Source organism: Miniopterus schreibersii (genome assembly GCF_964146895.1).
Source record: "Miniopterus schreibersii genome assembly, chromosome: 17".
Lineage (NCBI taxonomy): Eukaryota > Metazoa > Chordata > Mammalia > Chiroptera > Miniopteridae > Miniopterus > Miniopterus schreibersii.
The window spans coordinates 44,270,480-44,291,613 of NC_138117.1; the positions used below are offsets into that span (position 1 = coordinate 44,270,480).

At 55.4% G+C, this 21,134-nt stretch overlaps 3 protein-coding genes across 6 annotated transcripts; 2 read left to right on the plus strand and 1 right to left on the minus strand.

Moving 5' to 3' along the window:
- Positions 1–360: 360 nt before the first annotated feature.
- Positions 361–14,340, plus strand: GPT (glutamic--pyruvic transaminase). Of its 4 annotated transcripts, XR_013997450.1 has the most exons (17): positions 477–566; positions 1,643–1,811; positions 1,933–2,022; positions 2,098–2,206; positions 2,356–2,489; positions 2,641–2,884; positions 3,024–3,103; positions 3,177–3,313; positions 3,400–3,574; positions 3,660–3,815; positions 3,903–4,015; positions 4,091–4,198; positions 13,143–13,203; positions 13,500–13,647; positions 13,731–13,855; positions 13,922–14,031; positions 14,122–14,340. XR_013997450.1 is itself a non-coding variant. In XM_081116905.1 (12 exons), the coding sequence occupies exons 2-12, from the start codon at positions 1,650–1,652 to the stop codon at positions 4,179–4,181; spliced, it is 1,491 nt and encodes a 496-aa protein (XP_080973031.1). In that variant the 5' UTR covers positions 361–566; positions 1,643–1,649; the 3' UTR covers positions 4,182–4,304. The 4 variants fall into 4 exon arrangements, 2 of the variants coding, with proteins under 2 accessions (XP_080973031.1, XP_080973032.1); XR_013997451.1 differs by lacking the exon at positions 477–566 and having other exon boundaries at positions 1,623–1,811; XM_081116905.1 differs by lacking the exons at positions 13,143–13,203; positions 13,500–13,647; positions 13,731–13,855; positions 13,922–14,031; positions 14,122–14,340 and having other exon boundaries at positions 361–566; positions 4,091–4,304.
- Positions 12,285–14,337, plus strand: MFSD3 (major facilitator superfamily domain containing 3). The gene is made up of 6 exons (XM_081116912.1): positions 12,285–12,343; positions 12,464–13,203; positions 13,500–13,647; positions 13,731–13,855; positions 13,922–14,031; positions 14,122–14,337. Exons 2-6 carry the CDS (start codon positions 12,522–12,524, stop codon positions 14,293–14,295), a joined length of 1,239 nt encoding a protein of 412 aa, XP_080973038.1. The 5' UTR covers positions 12,285–12,343; positions 12,464–12,521; the 3' UTR covers positions 14,296–14,337.
- Positions 14,341–14,650: 310 nt separating the features above from the next.
- RECQL4 (RecQ like helicase 4) lies at positions 14,651–21,059 on the minus strand. Its single transcript, XM_081116813.1, has 23 exons — positions 20,925–21,059; positions 20,827–20,860; positions 20,637–20,737; positions 20,281–20,421; positions 19,394–19,995; positions 19,215–19,314; positions 19,014–19,140; positions 18,775–18,894; positions 18,553–18,684; positions 18,376–18,468; positions 18,159–18,295; positions 17,644–17,727; positions 17,385–17,564; positions 17,129–17,308; positions 16,918–17,059; positions 16,581–16,843; positions 16,252–16,504; positions 16,052–16,181; positions 15,801–15,970; positions 15,551–15,731; positions 15,324–15,471; positions 15,076–15,184; positions 14,651–14,980 (listed from the first exon to the last, which is right to left on the minus strand). The coding sequence occupies exons 1-23, from the start codon at positions 21,006–21,008 to the stop codon at positions 14,856–14,858; spliced, it is 3,636 nt and encodes a 1,211-aa protein (XP_080972939.1). The 5' UTR covers positions 21,009–21,059; the 3' UTR covers positions 14,651–14,855.
- Between the last annotated feature and the right edge of the window lie 75 nt (positions 21,060–21,134).

Genomic DNA, 21,134 nt, shown 5'->3' on the forward strand with positions numbered 1-21,134 from the left:
TTTCCCTGTTCCTGGCATGCAGCCTGATCCTGGGGCCTAGCTGCCAGCTTTTCCCTGGGCTGGCAAAGGGGGCCAGCAGTTGGCCACTCAGTCTCTGAGCTGGCCAGGCATGATGTGTGGGGGTGAAAGGGGCCCCTTAGGGGCCTTACGTGGGAAGGCTGAGGGCACTGCTAGTTCATCTGTCCATAGAGAACAGCATTGCATGGCCACCAGTGCTGGATGGCATGGGTTCAGGTCACCTTCCCCTCCTCACTGGACACCAGCCTGGTCAGCCCAGTGTCCACATGGCCAGCCCTTCCCTGAGCATTGTGGTTGGAGGGGTGTCCAACCTGGGTCAGGGGTAGGCTGCTGGTTAAATTTAGTGTGGGGGCTGGTATAGCTGCCCAAGTCCACCTACCACTGAGGCTGCCACTGGAGCCCCACTGCCAGGGGGCGGGCAGGGCTAGCTCCGCCTGGGGCTGGGCCTATATTAACTTGCACTCTGGCCTGGGGGCCAGAGGGACAGGCTTGCTCGAGCTGGGAGGCTGAAGTCGCAGAGAAGTGCCAACGGAACAAAAAGGTGTGAGGTGAGAGCTAGGCCAGCACTGGGTTCCTGTGTGTCCTCTCCAGCCAGTGGGAGCAGAGGAACCAAGGCTCCCCTCTGGCCTGAGCAGCCGCCCACAGCTCAGCTCGAAGGGAAGGCTCCCTGACCCTCAGCTTAGCCTCAGATGCCATAGCTGGGGTAGCCACCCTTGGGCAGGGCCTATGGAGGTGGGGCCCTAAGGGCCTATCACTGCTCACTTCCACTCTCCACCAATTAGCAGCAACTGGGAAGTAGAGCTGAGGTCACCCTGCCTGTGCTGTGGCCCCAAGGGCAGCCCCAGGCTGGCCTGGTGAAAGGGCACGCCAGCACAGAGCAGCAGGTTTCAAGGGCCCTCCCCCAACCCTGCAACCCAGAGACTGCAGTCTTGCAGTGCTGACCGCGACCAAGGTACAGCCATGGGGCTCTTGCAGCCCTGGGCCATGGCCACCTGCGCAGGAGGGGCCAGATGGAACCCCGAGTGCCTCACTCCCCTCCCCCAACACCCCAGGATTCCTGAGGCCTGGTTCAGTTACCTGGGAGATAGGCCTGCTGACCCAAGCAAAGATGGGGGGTCTGAAAGGGCTAGGCCTCCTCCGAGCCCCGCTGGGGTAAATCTCCATTCTCCCCTTGGGGTTCAGCCCTGCCTAGCTCTGCCAACCCCATTGGGGCACTCAGCCCACCTCCCCTCCCCCAGACCCAGTCCCACAGAGCTTCCTGGACCGTGTGTCCCTACCCCCCATGTGGGACTCCTGTTCCCCTGTCATGGGGACACGGCAGGCACTGGGCTGAGCCCCAAGCCTTGTCTGCCTCCTCACCCACTCCCTGTGGCTCCTGGGGGCAGAGCCGTGCCCAGATGGATGGGGCGGGGCCGGGTGGCCCAGCAGCCCCAGCTCCGCCTTCAGTCTTTCCCGTTCCTTTCTGTGAGGCCAACAGGCTGCAGTGAAGAGGGTGCCCTCTTACTTTGAGCCCCCTTCTCAGGCTCCCCGTTACCAGCCCTGGCCCACTGAGCCGGACTCAGCTTCCCTCATTCCCACTTCTGGATCCTGCCACCTCCTGAGCCTCCTTCCTGCCTGGTCTTAGCAGGGTCATGGCCTTGAGGGCAGGTGACCACAGCCAGGCTGCAATGAACGGGCTGAAGGAAAAGGTGCTGACACTGGACACCATGAACCCCTGTGTTAAGAGGATGGAGTATGCTGTTCGAGGCCCCATTGTGCTACGTGCCCTGGAGCTGGAGCAGGAGCTGCGCCAGGTATGGTCCTGGACCCCACCACTGCCCTCTAGGCTGCACCTAGGCAGTCCAGTATCACATGGGACAAGAGCTTGTGGGAGTGGTAAGGCCATTCTCAGTGTCCCCAACTCCATCCTCCCAGGGTGTGAAGAAGCCCTTCACTGAGGTCATCAAGGCCAACATTGGGGACGCACATGCCATGGGGCAGAAACCCATCACCTTCCTGCGCCAGGTGAGCCTCATACTGCCCTGGCAACCCCAACCCCTGTCAGCCCTGTGCCCTGGCCTCAGCACTTGCTCTTCCCAGGTCCTGGCCCTCTGTGTCCACCCGGATCTCCTGAAGAGCCCTGACTTCCCTGAAGATGCCAAGAGAAGGGCGGAGAGCATCTTGCAGGCGTGTGGGGGCCACAGCCTAGGTAAGCGCCAGTACCAATCCCCAGGGAGGAGCAGAACTGGAGGGAGGCTGGCCTGGGAGAGGAGAGGAGTGGAGGGGAGGATCTTTTTCGGGAGGGCTGCCAGGGGACCCTACTGGTCTTCCCTCTTCCTGCCCCGCACCCTGGCATAGGGGCTTACAGTGTGAGCTCCGGCATCCAGCTGATCCGCGAGGACGTGGCGCGGTACATCCAGCGGCGCGACGGAGGCATACCCGCCCACCCCAGCAACATCTTCCTGTCCACGGGGGCCAGCGATGCCATCATGGTAGGCAGGTGGACAGGGCAGGAGGGCACCATGGCTCTTTTTGTGCGGCTGGCCGGCCAGGCTCCTCCTGGCACGGCCGAGCGGGGGTAGGGGAGGGAAGACGGGTGCAGCCCCTGGCCCGGCCAACACCGCCTCCTCATCCCGAGTGTAGACAGTGCTGAAGTTGCTGGTGGCCGGCGAGGGTCGCACACGCACGGGTGTGCTCATCCCCATCCCTCAGTACCCACTCTACTCGGCCGCGCTGGCGGAGCTCAGCGCAGTGCAGGTGGACTACTACCTGGACGAGGACCGCGCCTGGGCGCTGGACGTGGCGGAGCTGCGGCGCGCGCTGCTTCAGGCGCGTGACCACTGCCGCCCCCGCGCGCTCTGCGTTATCAACCCCGGCAACCCCACCGGTGCGCCCCCGCCCCGGCCCTGCCCCTCCCGGTCCCGCCCCCCGCCCCGGCAGCGCGTCCCCGCCCCTCGGCCAGGCTGAGAGCTGTGCGCGCCCTCGCTCTTGGCTGACCCAGGACTTGCCGCGTCCCCGCGCCCCAGGGCAGGTGCAGACCCGCGAGTGCATTGAGGCCGTGATCCGCTTCGCCTTCGAGGAGCGCCTCTTCCTGATGGCCGATGAGGTGCCGGCAGGGCCGCGGGGGGCGGGGGCGGGGGCCGGCAGCGGGCGCCCGCGTGACTCCGACGCTCGCGCAGGTGTACCAGGACAACGTGTACGCCGAAGGCTCTCAGTTCCACTCGTTCAAGAAGGTGCTCATGGAGATGGGGCCGCCGTACGCAGAGCAGCAGGAGCTCGCCTCCTTCCACTCGGTCTCCAAGGGCTACATGGGCGAGTGCGTGCGGGCCGGACGGGCGGGGCTTTCTGACCCTGGCCGCCGCCTCCTGGGGCCCTGCCTCGACGCTCGCCTGGGCTCCGCAGGTGCGGGTTCCGCGGCGGCTACGTGGAGGTGGTGAACATGGACGCCGCGGTGCAGCAGCAGATGCAGAAGCTGATGAGTGTGCGGCTGTGCCCGCCCCTGCCGGGCCAGGTCCTGCTGGACATGGTGGTCAGCCCGCCTGAGCCCTCGGACCCCTCCTTCGTGCAGTTCCAGGCGGTGAGCGGGAGGGGCGGGTGGGGCGGTGAGTGGGCTGGGCTGGGCTGGGGCCGCTCCGCACACCTGATGGGCGCGCCCTCCGCAGGAGAGGCAGGCGGTGCTGGCGGAGCTGGCGGCCAAGGCCAAGCTCACCGAGCAGGTCTTCAACGAGGCTCCTGGCATCCGCTGCAACCCGGTGCAGGGTGCCATGTACTCCTTCCCGCGCATACAGCTGCCCCCACGTGCGATTCAGCGCGCTCAGGTGGGGCACCCAATGGGCAGGGCAGATCCACAGGGAGGGCGGAGCCTGGGACGCCCCGCCCTGACGGTCCCCACTCCCTCCCACCAGGAGCTGGGCCTCGCTCCGGACATGTTCTTCTGCTTGAGCCTGCTGGAGGAGACCGGCATCTGCGTGGTGCCAGGCAGCGGCTTCGGACAGCAGGAAGGCACCTACCACTTTCGGTGAGGCCCGCAGCGCAGCCTCTTCCCACAGCTTCCACGCCCTTTGCCTTTCGCTTACCTTCCTCCCCCTTTTAGGATGACCATCCTGCCAGCCATGGAGAAGCTGCGTCCCCTTTTGGAAAAGCTGAGCCAGTTCCATGCCAAGTTCACCCGCGAGTACTCCTGAGTACTGCTGGGGACCAGGTCCGATGGCCTGGACTGACAGTGCCCTGGGTTCTGGGGGTCTTGCTGCTTGTGGGGCTGGGCCCCTGCCTCTCTCCAGGCCTCTAATAAAGCTGTGAGAGCCTGAGTGCTTGGTGTACGTGCGCATGCCTGTGTGCACCTACCCTGTGTCCTGACTGCCTTCCTACCCAGGCTTGGTCTGCCTTCAGGAGGATGGTCAGGGAGGGCTCCCAGAAGAGGTGACCTTCCTGCCATCGCAGTGCCCTCCGGTGGGCTGGTTCTCCACCTTGGGGGCTCAAAGAGAAAGCCTTGGTTTTCCTCCTAACTGCCACTGAGGTTGCTGGTGGAGCAAAGGAACAAATGGGTCTCTCTCAGCCTGTGTTGTGTTTGAAGTGTGTGGTGAGCGTGTGTGACGTTGGAGTGCAAATGCAGTCCTTGGGTTGGAGGCAGTGAGGGGAGGCCCCCTCCCAACCTGGAGCACCCAAGGGTGAAGAGAGCAGGTAAGATGCTGAGGAAGAGACGCCCTGGGGAGAGCTGAGCTGGAGGACCCAGGCTGGAGGCAGGTGGCAGTCCTGTGTCCTTGCCACTGGGACATATGGATGAGTGCCCACTGTGTGCATGCCAGACACTTGTGTGTCGCTGAGGTAGGCATGGTAGTCCCTGTTTTATTTAGTTATTTATTAAAATGTGTTTTTTATTGATTTTAGAGAGAGGGAGAGAAGCATCCATGAGAGAGAACCATTGATTGCCTCCTGCGCGCCCCCTACTGGCGATCAGGCCTGCAACCCCTGGCATGTGTCCTGACTGGCAATCAATTGGCGACCTCTCCATGCAGGGAATAAGGCTCAACCAACAGCCATACCCGCCAGGGTGGTAGTTCCCATTTTTCTTTTTTAAAATTTATCTTAATTTTTGAAAGTATTACAGATGTCCCCCTTTTCCACCCCCATTGATCCCCTCCACCCTGCATCTGCCCCACCCCCAGGCCTTCCCCACACTATTGTCTGTGTCCATGGGTTATGCACTTATGCATATAACTTCTTTGATTAATCTCCCCACCTACCCACCCACCTCCACCTTCCCTCTGAGATCCCTCAGTCTGTTCCATGCTTCTGTGTCTCTGGATCCATTTTGTTCATCAGTTTATTATGTTCTTTAGATTCCACATATGAGTGAGATCATGTGACACTTTTCTTTCTCTGCCTGGCTTATTTCACTTAGCATAATTCTCTCCAGGTCCATCCATGCTGTCCCTACTTTTTTAAAGCTGCATAGTATTCCATGGTGTGAATGTCCCACAGCTTTTTTATCCACTCATCTACTGATGGGCACTTGGGCTGTTTCCAGATATTGGTTATTGTAAATAACACTGCTATGAACATAGGGGTGCATAAGTTCTTTCTGATTAGTGTTTCAGGATTCTTAGGATACATTCCTAGGAGTGGGATCACTGGGTCAAAAGGCAGCTCCATTTTTAATTTTTTGAGGAACCTCCACACTGTTTTCCATAGTGTCTGCACCAGTCTGCATTCCCCCCAGCAGTACACTAGGTTCCCCTTTCCCCACACCCTCGCCAGCACATGTCATTTGTTGATTTGTTGATGGTGGACATTCTGACAGGTGTGAGGTGATAGCTCATTGTGGTTTTAATTTGCATCTCTCTGATGATTAGTGACATTGAGCATTTTCTCATATGTCTCTTGGCATCTGTGTGTCCTCTTTGGAGAAGTGTCTATTCAAGTCCTTTGCCCATTTTTTAATTGGATTGTTTGTCTTCCTTTTGTTAAGTTGTATGAGTTCCTTATATATTTTGGATATTAACCCTTTATCAGGTGTGTCTTTGGCAAATATGTTCTCCCATACAGTGGGCTCCCTTTTCATTCTGTTGATGGTTTCTTTTGCTGTGCAGGAGGTTTTTATTTTGATGCTCCCATTTGTTTATTTTCTCCTTTGTTTCTCTTGCCCTAGGAGATGTATCGACAAACATATTGCTACAAGAGATGTCTGAGATTTTGCTGCCTATGGCTTCCTCTAGGATTTTTATGGTTTCATGTCTTACATTTAAGTCTTTTATCCATTTTGAGTTTATTTTTGTGTATGGTGTAAGTTGGTGGTCTAGTTTCATTTTTTTGCATGTAGGTGTCCAATTTTCCCAGCACCATTTATTGAAGAGACTGTTTTTACTGTATTGTATGTTCTTTCCTCCTTTGTCCAATATTAATTGAGGGTAATGGCATCGGTCAATTTCTGGGTTCTCTGTTCTGTCCCACTTATTTATGTCTGTTGTTGTACCAGTACCAGGCTGGTTTATTATTATTATTTATTTTATTTTTTATTATTTAAAATATTACAGATGTCCCCGTTTCTCCCCATTTACCTCCTCCCCCCCTCACCACACTATTGTCTGTGTTCTTGGGTTATGCATATAAATTCTTTGGTTAGTCTTTCCTCACCTCCCTACTCCCATACCAGGCTGTTTTGATTACAGTGGCTTTGTAATATAACCTGATATCTGGTATTGTGATCTCTCCTTTGTTCTTCTTTCTCAAGATTGCTGAGGGTCTTTGGGGACTTTCTTGGTTCCATATAAATTTTTGGAGTGTTTGTTCTAGATCTGTGAAATATGCTATTGGTATTTTAATAGGGATTACATTGAATCTATAGATTGCTTTGGGTAGTATAGACATTTTAATGATGTTAATTCTTCCAGTCCATGAACATGGTATATTCTTCCACTCATTTATATCTTCCTCTATCTCTTTTTTCAGTGTCCTGTAGTTTTCCGAGTACAGGTCTTTTACCTCCTTGGTTAAGTTTATTCCTAAGTATCTTAATATTTTTGTTGCAGTGGTAAATGGGATTGTTTTTTAAGTTTCTCTTTCTGAGAGTTCATTGTTGGTGTATAAAAATGCCGTCAGTTTCTGGGTGTTAATTTTGTATCCTGCTGCCTTGCCGAATTCATTTATTAAATCTAGTAGTTTTGCAGGGGAGTCTTTAGGATTTTCTACGTACAACATCATGTCATCTGCAAATAATGAGTTTTACTTCCTCCTTTCCAATTTGGATACCTTTTATGCTTTCTTCCTGTCTGATCGCTGTAGCAGGGACTTCCAGTACTATGTGGAATAAGAGTGGTGAAAGTGGACACCCCTGTCTTGTTCCTGTTTTTAGGAAAAATGGTTTTAGTTTTTGCCCATTGAGTATGATGTTGGCTGTAGGTTTGTCATATATGGCCTTTATTATGTTGAGGTATGTTTCCTCTATTCCCACTTTGCTGAGCGTTTTTATCAAAAATAGGTGTTGGATTTTGTCGAGTGCTTTTTCTGCATCTATTGATATGATCATGTGATTTTTGTCTTTCAGTTTGTTTATGTGATGTGTCACATTTATTGATTTGCGAATGTTGTACCAGCCTTGCATCCTGGAATAAATCCCACTTGGTCATGGTGTATGATCTTTTTAATATATTGCTGGATCGTATTCGCTAATATTTTGTTGAGGATTTTAGCATTTATGTTCATCAGGGATACTGGCCTGTAATTTTCTTTCTTTGTAGTGTCTTTATCTGGTTTTGGAATAAGGATAATGCTGGCCTCATAAAAAGAGTTTGGAAGTGTTCCTCCCTCTTGGATTTTCTGGAATAGTTTGAGGAGGGTAGGTGTTAGTTCTTCTTTGAATATTTGGTAAAACTCCCCTGTGAAGCCATCCAGGCCAGGGTTTTTGTGTGCTGGGAGGTTTTCTATTCCTGCTTCAATTTATCAGCAGTTATTGGCCTGTTCAGGTTTTCTGTCTCTTCCTGATTCAGCTTTAGAAGGTTGTATGTTTCCAGGAATTTGTCCTTTTTGTCCAGGTTGTCCAGCTTGGTGGCGTATAGTTCATAGTATTTTCTTACAATTCTTTGTATTTTTGTTGGGTCAGTTGTTACTTCCCCTCTTTCATTTCTGATTTTGTTTACTTGGGTCCTCTCTCTTTGTTTCTTGATGAGTCTGGCTAAAGGTTCATCAATCTTGTTTATCTTTTCAAAGAACCAGCTCTTGGTTTCATTGATCTGTTGTATTGTTTTTTTAATCTCTAGGTCATTTATTTCTGCTCTGATCTTTATTATTTCCTTCCTTCTACTTCCTCTGGGCTTTTCTTTTTGTTCTCTCTCTAAGTCTTTAAATTGTAGGGTTAGAGAGTCTGTTAGAAGTTTTTCTTGCTTTTTGAGGGAGGCCTGCAGTGCTATGAACTTCCCTCTCAGGACTGCTTTCACTATGTCCCATAGATTTTGGGTTGTTGTGTGTTCATTTTCATTTATTTCCAGGAAGTGTGTTTGATTTCTTCCTTGATCTCATTGGTAACCCATTCATTGTTTAGTAACATGCTATTTAGCCTCCATGTGTTTGAATGTTTTTTTTTGTTTTTATTGTAGTTGATTTCTAATTTCTTTCCATTGTGATCCAAGAAGATGCTTGATATGATTTCAGTCTTCTTGAACTTGTACAGACCTGTTCTGTGTCCTAAGATGTGGTCTATCTTTGAGAATGTCCCATTCACACTTGAGGAGAATGTATATTGTGCAGCTTTGGGGTGGAATGTTCTGTAAATGTCAATTAAATCCATCTGATCTCTTGTGTCATTTAGAGCCACTGTTTCCTTGTTGATTCTTTGTCTGGAAGATCTATCCAGTGAAGTCAGTGGAGTGTTAAATTCCTCAACTATGACTGTATTGCTGTCAATCTCTCCCTTAAAATCCTCCAGAAGTTTTTTTATAAACTTAGGTGCTCCTATATTGGGTGCATATATGTTTATCAGAGTTATATCCTCTTGTTGGATTGATCCCTTTAATATTATGTAGTGACCTTTCTTGTCTCTCCTTATGGTCTTTATTTTGAAGTCTATTTTTTCAGATATGAGTGTTGCTACCCCAGCTTTGTTTCATTTCCATTTGCAGGGAAAAATTTTTTTCCGTCTCTTCACTCTCATCCTGTGTGAGCCTTTTGTTCTGAGGTGGGTCTCTTTAGGCAGCATATATTTGGGTCATGTTTTCTTATCCACTCAGCTACCTCATGCCTTTTGATTGAATCATTTAATCCATTTACATTTAAGGTTATTATTGATATGTATTTGTCTATTGCCATTTTACTTCTTTATGCCTATGTTTCTCTCTCTATTTCTACTTCTTTTTACAGCAGACCCTTTAATATTTCCTGCAATGCTGGTTTGTTCGTGATAAACTCCTTTAGCCTTTTTTGTCTGGGAAGCTCTTTATTTCACCATCTATTTTGAATGATAGCCTTGCTGGATAGAGTAGTCTTGGTTTCAGATCCTTGTTTTGCATTACCTTGAATACTTCATGCCATTCCCTTCTGGCCTGTAGAGTTTCTGATGAGAAGTCAGCTGACAGCCTTATGGGAGCTCCTTTGTAGGTAACAGATTGCTTTTCTCTACCTGCCTTTAAGAGTCTCTCTTTGTGTTGAATTTTGGGCATTTTAATTATGATGTGTCTGGGTGTGGGCCTCTTTGGGTTCTTGCTTGGGACTTTCTGTGCCTCCTGAACTTGTGTCACCTTTTCCTTGATCAGGTTAGGGAAGTTTTCTGCCATTATTTCTTCAAACAAATTCTCTATCCCTTGCGTAGTCTCTTCTCCTTCTGTGTCTCTTATAATGTGAATATTGTTACGTTTCATTTTGTCCCACAGCTCCCTTAACTGTCCTGTTTTTTAATTGTTTTTTCTTTTTTCTTTCCTAAAATATATTTTTATTGATTTCAGAGAGAGGAAGGGAGAGGGAGAGAGAAATAGAAACATCAATGATGAGAGAGAATCATTGCTTGGCTGCCTCCTGCATGCCCCCTGCTTATAGGATTGTAAGTTGAGGATTAAGTCCTCAAATGGGGCATGTGCCTTGACTGGGAATTGAACCACAATCTCCTAGATCATAGGTCACTGCTCAACCACTGAGCCATGCCGGCTGAGCTATTTGTTTTTTCTTTTTGGATCTCTGATTGAATGTTTTTTTTTCTACCCTATTTTCTAATTTGCTGATTTCATGTTCAGCTTCTTCTAATCTATTTATGCCTTCTAATGTATTTTTTATTTTTTCTATGTTGTTCTTAATTTCCTTTATAGTTTCCATATCTCTTCTCATGCTGTTGAGCATCCTTACAGTCATTATTCTGAATTCTAGCTCTGATAGGTTGCTTATCTCCATTTCATTTAGCTCTTTTTCTGGAGACTTCTCTTGTTCTTTCATTTGGGGCTTGTTTTTTTGTCTCCTCAGTTTGGATACCTATTTGGGTTTGTTTCTATGTATTAGGTAGATGTGCCAGGACTCAATCTTTTTGTAGGGTCTCTAGTGCAGGCCAGTATCAGATGCTGTTTGTTACTGGTCTTGAGAATCCTGTTTGGAGCTATCAACAACCCATGGCTTGTGGTTCCCTCTACTGGGCTGGCTTGTTTTTCCTTCTGCTGGGGCTGTGCATTTGGACAGGACCAAGATGCACACCAAAGTGGCTTTTCCAAGGCTGGGGTCTCGAAGCAGATCATGCAAAGACTCAAAACATCCAGAGATCCACCTTAAAGCACCTCATGCTGTAGACCACAGCAAAGTGTAAATTCCACAGGGTGGGGTGAGAGGTTTTCCAGTGGGTGGGGCAATTGCTTCCCCTCCAGACAAAAGCTGTCTGGCTGGCAAAAGTCTGCTTGAGAAAGATGTCCTCTGCTGTATGGGGTAATGACTCACCACCGGAGTCCAGATGCGTGACCTCTGAGCTCTGTCTCCAGAGTCCACAACCTAGATTTTCCTCACACAGCTCCAGTTCACTCTGCCCTCCCTCTGCTGGAGCCCAAGGTGAGCGGCTGCACACGAAACTGCTCATTGGCTCTTTAAGAAGGTGCTTGCATTTCCAGCTGTCTCTCCCTAGCAGAGAGAAACCCTGCTGCTTTTCACAGTCAGATGCTACGTGGGCACCTTTCTCAGTTCTGGTGCCCTGGGCTGGGAAGCCCAGGTTGGTGTTTAGACCCCAGAGTTCTCAGAACCCCCAGAGCTGAGATCTCCCTCCAGACCTTCAGCTGCTGTCTGTGGGAGCCCAGCCAGCCCTCTCGTGTCTGCACTTCCTACACGTCTCTATGTGGTCTCCACTTTTCCTCCGTTTTGAGGGTTCTTTCCAGCTAGTCTTCAGTTGCAGTTGATTATTCAGGATGGTTTTTCTATATTTTAGTTATAATTCCAGTTTGGTCCTGGGAGAGTGTCAGTGTAGCTTCCACTCAATCCATTGCCATCTTGGAATCCCCTTGGTAGTCCCTATTTTAAAGATGAGGAAACTTCAGAACCCCAAAATATGTAGAAATGAAACCCACTTACAGTGACCCTAGCACCTGACAGAGTGCATTGGCTCAAGTGTCTGCAAGTGGGTCTAGGGTCAGCTTCAGGGACCCATGGGCTCAGAGACTGGAGGCAGTTCTTATCCTCAAGCGTGCAGCTCTGGGTAGGAGAGGCCACAGTGGACCCACATTTTCGGCTTCTCTTGGCAGGGCCAGCTGGAATAGGCTGGGCTTGGGAGCTTGGTCACTGCTGAAACCACAAACACAGGCAGGGCCAGGGGCAGAAGTACCTGCCCTGTGCTAGACAGTGGAACTTTAAGAAGCCAGCTCTGCCTTGGCTGGTTTTGCTCAGTGGTTTGAGTGTTGGCCTTCAGACTGAAGGGTCCCGGGTTTGATTCTGGCCAAGGGCATGTACCTCTGATGCAGGCTCGACCCCAGTTGGGGCACTGCAGGAGGCAACCAATCAATGTCTCTCTCTCACATGGATGTTTCTCTCTGTCCTTTCCACTCTCTGAAAAGCAATGGAAAAAATATCCTAGGGTGAGGATTAAAAATATTAAAAAAGAGGCGAGCTCCTCCATGGGGAGTGCTGGAGAGACTCGGGGGGCTATTGGTGAGGTACCATGAAGCACTTCTGCAGAGTTCAGACCTAGGTCCCAAGTGGTCTGATAAGCCTGAGAAAGAACAGAATGAGTCCAGGTCCAGCTTCCTGTCGTTCACCCGCAATACCCAGGTTGGCCACCGGGGACGCCTGAGTATGGCGGGCGCTCTGGCCCGCTTCGCTGCTCTATGGCCTGCGCTTCCAGGCTGCGCTGTGGCCTGAGCGGTTCCCAGGGCAAAGGAGGGCTTGCTCTTCTACGGAGGTACGGACACCAGCCTATCCAACCCTAGCTCCTTCTGACCAAGTCCAAAGGCCATGCCACCGTGTGACCCTTGACCTGACCAGGTCACACACGAAACCGTTCCGCCTTGTTCCACCCCAGGCGCAGCCTTGAACTCGGCCCCAGCCCCCAACCCGGCCCCAGACCCGCTCTCCTGGCCATGCGGGGGAAGCTGCTGCCGCTGGCTGGTCTCTACCTGGTGCAGGGCCTGCCCTATGGGCTGCAGTCTGGTCTGCTGCCCATGCTGCTGCGAGCTGGTGGCCTCTCCCTGACTCGTGTGGGACTGGCCAAGATGCTGTACATGCCCTGGCTCTCCAAGCTAGTGTGGGCCCCACTGCTGGACATGCGGGGCTCCCCCAGGGCTTGGCTGATGCTCAGCACGGCTACTCTGGGCCTGGTGTGCGGACTGCTGGCAGCCCTACCTCCTGCTGAAGCTGGCCAGGCTGAGCTGCCGGTTATCGTGGCAGGGCTGCTTCTGTTGTTGAACCTGGGTGCAGCTGTGCAGGATGTGGCCCTCGACACACTGGCTGTGCAGCTCCTGGAACCCGCGGAACTGGGACCTGGCAATACCGTGCAGGTGGTCGCTTACAAGCTAGGGTCAGTGCTGGCGGGGGGTGGGCTGCTGGCCCTTGTGCCCACCCTCTCCTGGCCCCAGCTGTTTCTGCTCCTGGCTGCCACCTACTGGCTAGCTGCTGCCCTGGCTTGGGCTGCACCGGCCCTGCAACAACTGCCTTCGCCTCAGCCCTCAGAACTTCCCCCACACACCCTCTACCTTCTGCAGGACTTGCTGGCTGTGCCGGGGACCCAATGGACTGCAGGTTTTGTGCTCACTTACAAGCTGGGTGAGTGAGAGCTTAAGTCAGGCAACAGCAGGGGTGGGGACCTGGAGGAGCTCCAGGTGGGTGCCCAGGAGCCCTGGAACTCACTCACAGGGCTGCCCTTTCTGGGGCATGCCCTGCAGCTGGGCCTTGTGTCTTGTCCTTCTTCAGCTTTAGCTGCATGGCCACTCTGAACTCCAGCCACAACCCCTTAGCCATGCTGACTCTGCAGAGTAGCAGTCTGGCTGAGGAATATGACCAAGGCCCCAGGTGGGGAAAAAAGGGAGGCGGGCTCATACCTCCTCACGTTCTCCCCACAGGTGAGCAGGGCGCCAGCAGTCTGTTCCCACTCCTCTTATTGGACAGAGGCCTCTCCACCCCGGAGCTAGGGCTGTGGAACAGTGTGGGCGCCATGGCCTGCTCCATTGCTGGCTCATCCCTGGGTGGGGCTCTGCTGTCCAGGCACCGGTGAGCTTTCCTCAGCCTGTCCCACTCATCTGCCCACCCCTTAATCTGCCCCAAACCCCTGACCTGCCGTCTCCCCACCCCAGGAAGCTGCTGCCCCTGCTGAGATCAGTACTTCGGTTCCGTCTTGGGGGCCTTGCCTGCCAGACCACCCTGTTCTTCTACCTGGACACCCTGGGGGCCAGGCTGGGCCCTGGCACAGTCCTGAGAGGTAAGGGGCTGGGCAGGGGGGAGGAACATCATACATCCTGGACCCTGCTGACCTTGGTCCTCCCAGGGGCAGCCTTGCTGAGCCTGTGTCTGCAGCACTTCCTGGGGGGCCTGGTCACAACTGCCACCTTCACCCTGATGATGCGCTGTAGCCAGTTGGCACCCAGCGTCCTGCAGGTGAGGAGGCATGGCTGGGACACCGAGGGGATGCTGGGCTGGGCTCCAAGCAAGTCCTAATCTGACCTTCCCTGCCCCCCTCCACCTCAGGCCACACACTACAGCCTCCTGGCCACACTGGAGCTGCTGGGGAAACTGCTGCTAGGTACACTGGCTGGAGCCCTGGCCGACAGCCTGGGGCTACACCTCTGTTTCTCACTGTTCCTTGCTCTCTCAGTCACGCCCATTCTGTACCTGGGCCTGGCACCCAGAATCCTGGCCTGAGCTGGGTGGGAAGACTAGTCAATAAAGCCAAGTGTGACTATGGCCTGTTTGTGTCTGTTTGGGATGTGTGGTTCCCGAGGCTGTCCTGAGACTGGCACCGCCCCACTGGAAAGGAGGGTCCCTAAAAACAACTTGAGCATCTTACTAAAAAATATTTTTGATTTTTTTACTAAAATGCTTTAATTTTACAGACGGAGGAGAGATAGAAAGAAATATTGATGAGTCACTGATTGGCTGCCTCCTGCAGGCCCCCACTGGGGGTCAGGCCTGCGAGCCAGCAAGTGCCCTGACTGGGAATCAAACTGGCAATCTTTTGGTGCATGGGATGATGCCCAACCAATTGAGCCACACCAGCCAGGGCAAGCATCTTTTATTCTGTATTTTGGGGGCCTCCTTGTGCCCACATTCCTGGCAGTGGGCTTTGCCCAAGGTGGTCAGTCACTGTCCTGGTCACTGATATCCCCGTCTTTGCCTTACACCTGCCATTCTCCATGCTATGATACACCCCTGTTCACATTTGTGTCTGACATGGGGCACAGGGCCTGTCTGAGGCAAGGTGGTCAACGGCCCCACAGCAGGATCTCCTCTGTGGCCAAGTTTATCAGGGCGTGGAAGCTCAGGTGCAGGTACTTCCTCCAGAAGCGCCGGTCCCTCCCATACACCTGGGCTGGAAAGCAGGGGCTTCCTGTGGTGGAATGGAGGAAAAGGCCCTGAAGACTGTCACCTGGGTCCAGCCCCTTGCCCATGCCTGTGTTGAGACCGAGCCTCCAAGGCCCTCACCAATGCCGTGGAATATGCGGGCCACAGCCCTGCCGGAGAACTGCTGCTCTGGCCACGAGGATAGGAAGTGGCGGATGTCCCTGCGGATCTGGTCCTCCCAGTCCTGGAGCTGAGGGTGGAAGCATGTCAGAACCACCTGAGTTTCCAGGGTACCCCACTCCACAGGGCCTGGGTGCAGGGCAGGAGGCAAGTGTGTGTGCATGTGGCTGCCTAATCTTGTCCCAGGACCAGGAGGGGCTAGCACTCACCTCAGCCTGCCCTGGCTCTGGACCTTGTGCTTCTTCCTTGCCCCCTGGGCCCTCTTTCTCAAAGTAGTGGCTGAGCAGGGCCTTTAGTCGGGCGCTGCAGTCCTCGTCCGGCTGCTCCAGGCATGGCCCACAGCTGGGGAAGGCTACGCTGGGGTGGGATGAGCTCGTCAGAGGCACCCTCTGGGGTGGGGGGTGGGGAACCACACTATGCCCACCCTCTCTGGCACCTGTGAAAGGCCTGGAACACAAGGTGCAGGCAGGCCAGGGCCTCCTGCTCTCTGGCCTGCACTCGGCCATATAGGAAGTCACAGATCTGGTCTTTCTCCTGGGCCGACAGGTCCCCGGGGCTGTGCAGGTAGAAGGCCAGCTCACTGAACTCCACCAGCACCCCTGTGCCCTGACGCACACCTGCCAGAAAGCCTGTTAGATGGGCAGGTTGGCAGGCAGGTGGCATACAGGGCCAGGAGTAGGGCACACCTGTCCTGGGCTCTGGGTCCCACTGCAGTTGGTGGAGGGCATTCTGCACGGGGGCCAGTTCCCAGCCCATGGAGTCCACCAGCTCGACCATGTCAAACTCCACAGAGCTGCTTCCCCGACCTGTGTTCTCAGGCAGCTGCTGGGCCAAGCATACAGCCAGGGGGGGACACCTATGCCAGGGAAAGGGAAGAGTGATTGGCAGCCCAGGTCCTCTGTCCCTGTCACCATTCTGGGGTAGGATGTGTGTTCACCTGTGGGCCAGGGCCTGGAGCTGGGTGAGTCCCCCAGGGCATCGCAGGCGGCAGTGGGTATAGGTGGGTGCCAGCAACTCTAACCAGTGCTGTGGGTGCAGCTCCAAGTAGCATAGCAGGGTCTCAATGACTAGGGGAAGAGCTGGACTCAGAGAACATGGGGCTATGAGGTGACCCCAACACCTGCCCCAGTTCCTTACCCTCCTCAGGCATGTCCAAAGCCTGCACTGTTAGCTGCACTGGGAGTGCCCGCTTGTGGCCTGGGCACCGGGCTGTTTGCTCACAGCTGGGTTGTGTGGACGAGCACCTCTCCTGTCTCTCGCCTCCCTCCTGTTCCGACAGCGGCCGGGAGCAGGTGCAGGGCGGGAATGCACGCTGTACCAGCTTTTTCACAGCAAGGAAGTCGGTGGCATTGGCATGCACGTGTCTACGCAGCTCCCAAAGGTCCTCGCCCTGCAGCAGGACAGCTGTGAATGTGCAGCCATGGCACTGGGAGGGGTGGAGGGAGCTCAAGTTGGTAGGCACCAACCTGCGGCTGCAGAAAGAGGTGGCAGTGTGCAGGCTGCCCATCACGCCCGGCCCGGCCCACAGCCTGCACGTAGCTCTCGAAGCTCGGGGGCAGCCCCAGGTGCAGCACAGCCCGCACATCTGGCCGGTCCAGTCCCATCCCAAAGGCCACTGTGGCTACCACCACCCGCAGCCGGCCCTCCATAAAGGCCTGCTGTACCCGCCGCCGCTCCCGGCTGCACATGCCGGCATGATAGGCTTCAGCCACGGCCTCCAGGGCTTGGCCTGCATGGAAGACAGATGGTTGGTGGGGTGCATGCCTGGGCAAGTCTGTGGGCACAGCCCTGCCCTAGCCTCACCTCCAGGCCCCAGAGCCCTGGCCTGAGGCAGGCAGGTACGGAGCAGAGCGGAGACACGCTCAGTGTCCTTCCGTCTGTTGCAGTAGACGATGACTGAGTCCAGGGAGCGGAAACGGTCACTCTGCAGCAGTGTCACCAGAGCCTGGTGAGAGATAGTAGTCAATGCAGGTATTTGAAAGACAAAACCTCTACCAGGTGTGTGCACACCTACTTGGTCTGGGTCCCTGTCCATAGACACGGAGAGGTGCAGGTTGGTAGGGATGGTGACTGGTCCCCTGAGTACAGCCTCCTTGGCGATGCCTAGGTGCTGGGCCACATCAAGAGCGGTGCTGTGTGTGGCTGTGGCCGTGAGACCCAGAAAGCAGTGTACACCGAGGCGTTCCCGCAGCACCTGTGCAGGAGTGGGGCAGTGAGGATGCCCACCCCACCTCCCTTACCTGCTCATCTATATCCAGGACAAGGCTCACCTTGCAGATGCGTAGGTAGCAGGGCCGGAAGTTGTGGGACCACTGAGAGAGGCAGTGGGCTTCGTCAACACAGACAAAGGCCACCGGGGGCAGCTGAGCGAGGCAGGCAGGGCCCCCGGCCCCAGCTCCAACCAGTGCCTCAGGTGACAGCATCAGCACATGCACCTGGGCTGCCCGAGCCTGTGGATAGCAAGGTCAGGACCACCGCCAAGGGCCCTGCCTGCCACCCCCAAGGGTCTTGACCAGTGAGGCCCCTCACCTTCTGCAGGGCAGAATCTCGCTGCTTCCTGGTCATGCCTGAGTGCAAGCAGGCAGCCTTCAGGCCTGAGGGCAGGCCAGACAGCTGCAGATACAGGAGCATAGCCTGTTGAAGGTAATCTAGCCCTGACCCTTCCCCAGACGCCTCTCCAAGTCACTCAGCTGGACAGCTACCGCTGTATCCACCCGAAGTCTTCTGAGAAAATACACTAACCCTGGGTCCTAGAACTAAGAGTTCAGAGCTGCCTCTGGGCCTGGGCTCAGGAGCACTAGGGACAGGCCCCATTGGGGATGTCTCCCTCCCCCACTACTCCTTTTAGGGGAGGATCTGGAGAGCCATGTTCCTCCTGCCCTCAGGCCACTGCCAGGCTGAGGACTGTGGACCGAGCTGGTGGTCTGAGAACTGTTGGGACCCTCACGGCTCTGAGGTAGAGTAAGAAGCGGCCCAAGGGAACAGAAAAGCTGTGGGTGCCGGTGCCTGCCTTCCACTCATGTCTGAGGGTTCTGTCCACACACCTGGTCGTCCATGAGGGACAGCAGAGGAGAGATGACCAGAGTGAGACATGGGCTTCGCCGGGCATAGAGCAGCGCAGGGAGTTGGTAACACAGGGATTTGCCAGCACCGGTAGGCAGCACCAGCAGTGTGGACATGCCTAGGTAGGACCGAGGTCAGCAGTGCTGCTCTGTGGCCTGGCCTCAGCTCCGCCTCACTCCCCCTGGCAGCCATGCTCACCAGACAGGATTCGCATGACCACGTGCTCCTGCCCAGGGCGGAAGGCTCGGTGCCCCAACTGCTCCAAGGCCTGAAACACCTCAGCTGGCGTCTCTATGAACACAGGTGTTGGTTGGTGTGGCCCAGAGTTGCCCCCACCTTTCAGTAAAGGTTTTAGGCTGGTAGGCATCTGCTCACCTGCCACCTGCCCCAAGGGCCCCCGGCAGTAGAGTGGTGGCACAGTTGGGGGCGGGCAGGGTGCGCCAGGCACAGGCCCCTCCATGGGAGCCAGCAACTCAGACCCAGCAGGCTCTGTATCTTCCGTACTTGCTGGGGGCAGACAAGAGAGGGTGGTGTGGAAGCTCTAGGCTAGGCTCGCATCATTCCAGCAAGAAGGCGGGTGGCTATCTCTCTGCTCACCAGGGAGCTGGCGGTAGGCAGTATCCGTCCTCTGAGCCACTTCCTCCAATGTGAGCAGCATTTGCATGTCATCTTCATCTTTGTCACCCTCCTTCTTGGGGGCCAGGGTAGGTTTTGGGCCTGGGGTAGGGAGTTAGAGGAGGGCCTTTTGCTTAAGCCAAACTGGCCGCACCCCAAAGAACACAATACCCTTTCCAAGCAATGTTGGCCCAACACACTATCCAGGACAGAGGCCTTACCTGGTCTGGGGCACTGCGATGCCCAGTGGCCAAGTTGCCCACATTGGAAGCAAGAATCCTTGACTGTGGCTCTGGGTTGCCTACCCCTCAAATATTCCACTTTCTTTCTCCACTTCTGTTTCCATGCCTGGGGTGGGGCACAAAGGAGGGTCACAAGGCGAGGGGCAGGAGGGATGAGGGAAGCGCCTTCCACTATCTCACCTGCTTTCGGAGGAGTCTGCCACGCAGGGCTGGGCCCCGAACACAGCGTTTCTGCTTCAGGTTGAGCCGAACATAATTACCCCTGTCCCAAACAGCTGGCCTAGAATGGACATACAGGTGGGCCTTGCCCATAGCCCTCCACACCCTAGCCCAACTCAAGGAGACCCAAATTGTATTACCTGGGGGCTGGGGGGCTGGTGAGGGGCTGTGACTGCATGGGCTCCCCTGGACAATCTTTTGCATGCACTCCAGCCCTGGCTCCCTCCAGCGGGGCACCTGCTTCGTCACTGTGCTGCTGGATCTGTGCAGAGGTCCCCTTTGGCTCTGCACTCCGTCTCTGCTTCTTGCCTTGACTGCTGCCCAGTAGGGGGCTCCCTGCACTGACTCCAGCCACCACTAGAGTTGGAGCCTCTGGGCCCTGTAAAGGTGCCTCAGGGCCTGTGCTGGGGCCAAGGACAGATGGGACACCTAAAGTCAGGGGTTGTGGCTCCTCTGTACCCAGGACAGGCTGGCAGACCTTAGAAGTCCCCAGAAAATCTAGGGTCCCATTGTGACACCGCTGCAGCCAGCCAGGATCTAGGGAGCCCAGCCGCAGGCTCAAGGATTCCTGCAGCTGCTGGAGTCGGCCTGGCCTCAGCTGGGGCCTGGGAAGCTGGGGGGGTATCTCACTGACTTCTTTAGGAGACACAGGGGCAGTCCCTGCAGATGATGGCCCCAGGGAAGGCACCTTGGGTGAGGGTCTTCGTGGAGGCCGTGGTATTGGGCCCAGGTCTGGCCCAGCCTGGGAGGGGGAGACAGGCAAGCAAGCAGGAACTCAGGCTCTGGGCTGCCACAGACTCTGGAACCTGTCAGAGTCCCCCTAACCCCACCCTCAATGAGGCTGGAATAGAAAGGAAACTGAGAGCAGAAACTGGCCCTGATCTCCTTTCAGAAGCTGTGGCCTGGTTAGTGCTGGAGGGGTGTGTGCGCTAGTGCAAGCACGTGCATGTGCGTGGAGGGGTGCCTGGTGATCCTGCCCCTGGGCCAGGGCAAACCTGGACCCGGCCTGAACCACCTTGCTGCTCACCCGCACGGCGCCCTGTAGGTTTGCCTTAAGCCTCTTCGCATAGTCCCGCACAGACCCACTGGGGCTCGGCCCTGGAGGAGGGTGGGGACTCTGGGTTGCAGCCCGATTCAGATGGGACCCCCAGCAGCTAGGCTCCGGCATCTGCAGGAGACAGTACGGACGGAAAGGCTGGTGTGGGGGACAGAGGTGTCTCCTGCCCCCCTCCCCAGACCCTCAGACACCTGGAGGGGGACCGGGCCCTCCTCCGCCCAGCCCTCCTCCCAAATTCTGTGCCCCACGGAGGCTTGGCCACGACTCCTCTTGGCTCCGCCACGCAGAAAACTAAGCCGCAAGGTAGGGTATCGCGATCAGGGTACCTCCTCTGCTGCCTCCGGCAGCGACTGCAGGGGGACGCGGGGCCCGACGTCACCGGCCTGGCCCAGGGCCTCCTTCAGGGCGCGGTACTCGCGGTAGAGTGCTAGGGGCAGGGACGGGGCAGTGCTCAGGGTTCGGCGGGTCCCGCTCGGCTCCCTCGGCCCTCGCCTCTTCCCGCGCCCGCGAGCTCACCGCGGGTCTCCTTGGGCGCCGCTTCCACGTCCTCCTGTGAAGGGAGCGCGTCAGCCGAGGGCAGCCCCCTCAGCCTCCCAGCCCCGGGCGCCCAGTACCTGGACCGGCCGCCGCCCGCGCTGCCGCCAGAACGCGCGTTCCCACGCCTGCAGCTGCGCCCGCACGTCCCGCAGCCGCTCCATGGCGCGCGCCGGCCCGGCGGGCTCCGCGCCGAGCGCCCCGCGCCGCGCGCCCCGCGCGCCCCGCGTATCTCCCGCCCCGAGGCAGCGCCGGCCGGCAGCCAATGGTGGCTCTCGGCGCGGTCGGAG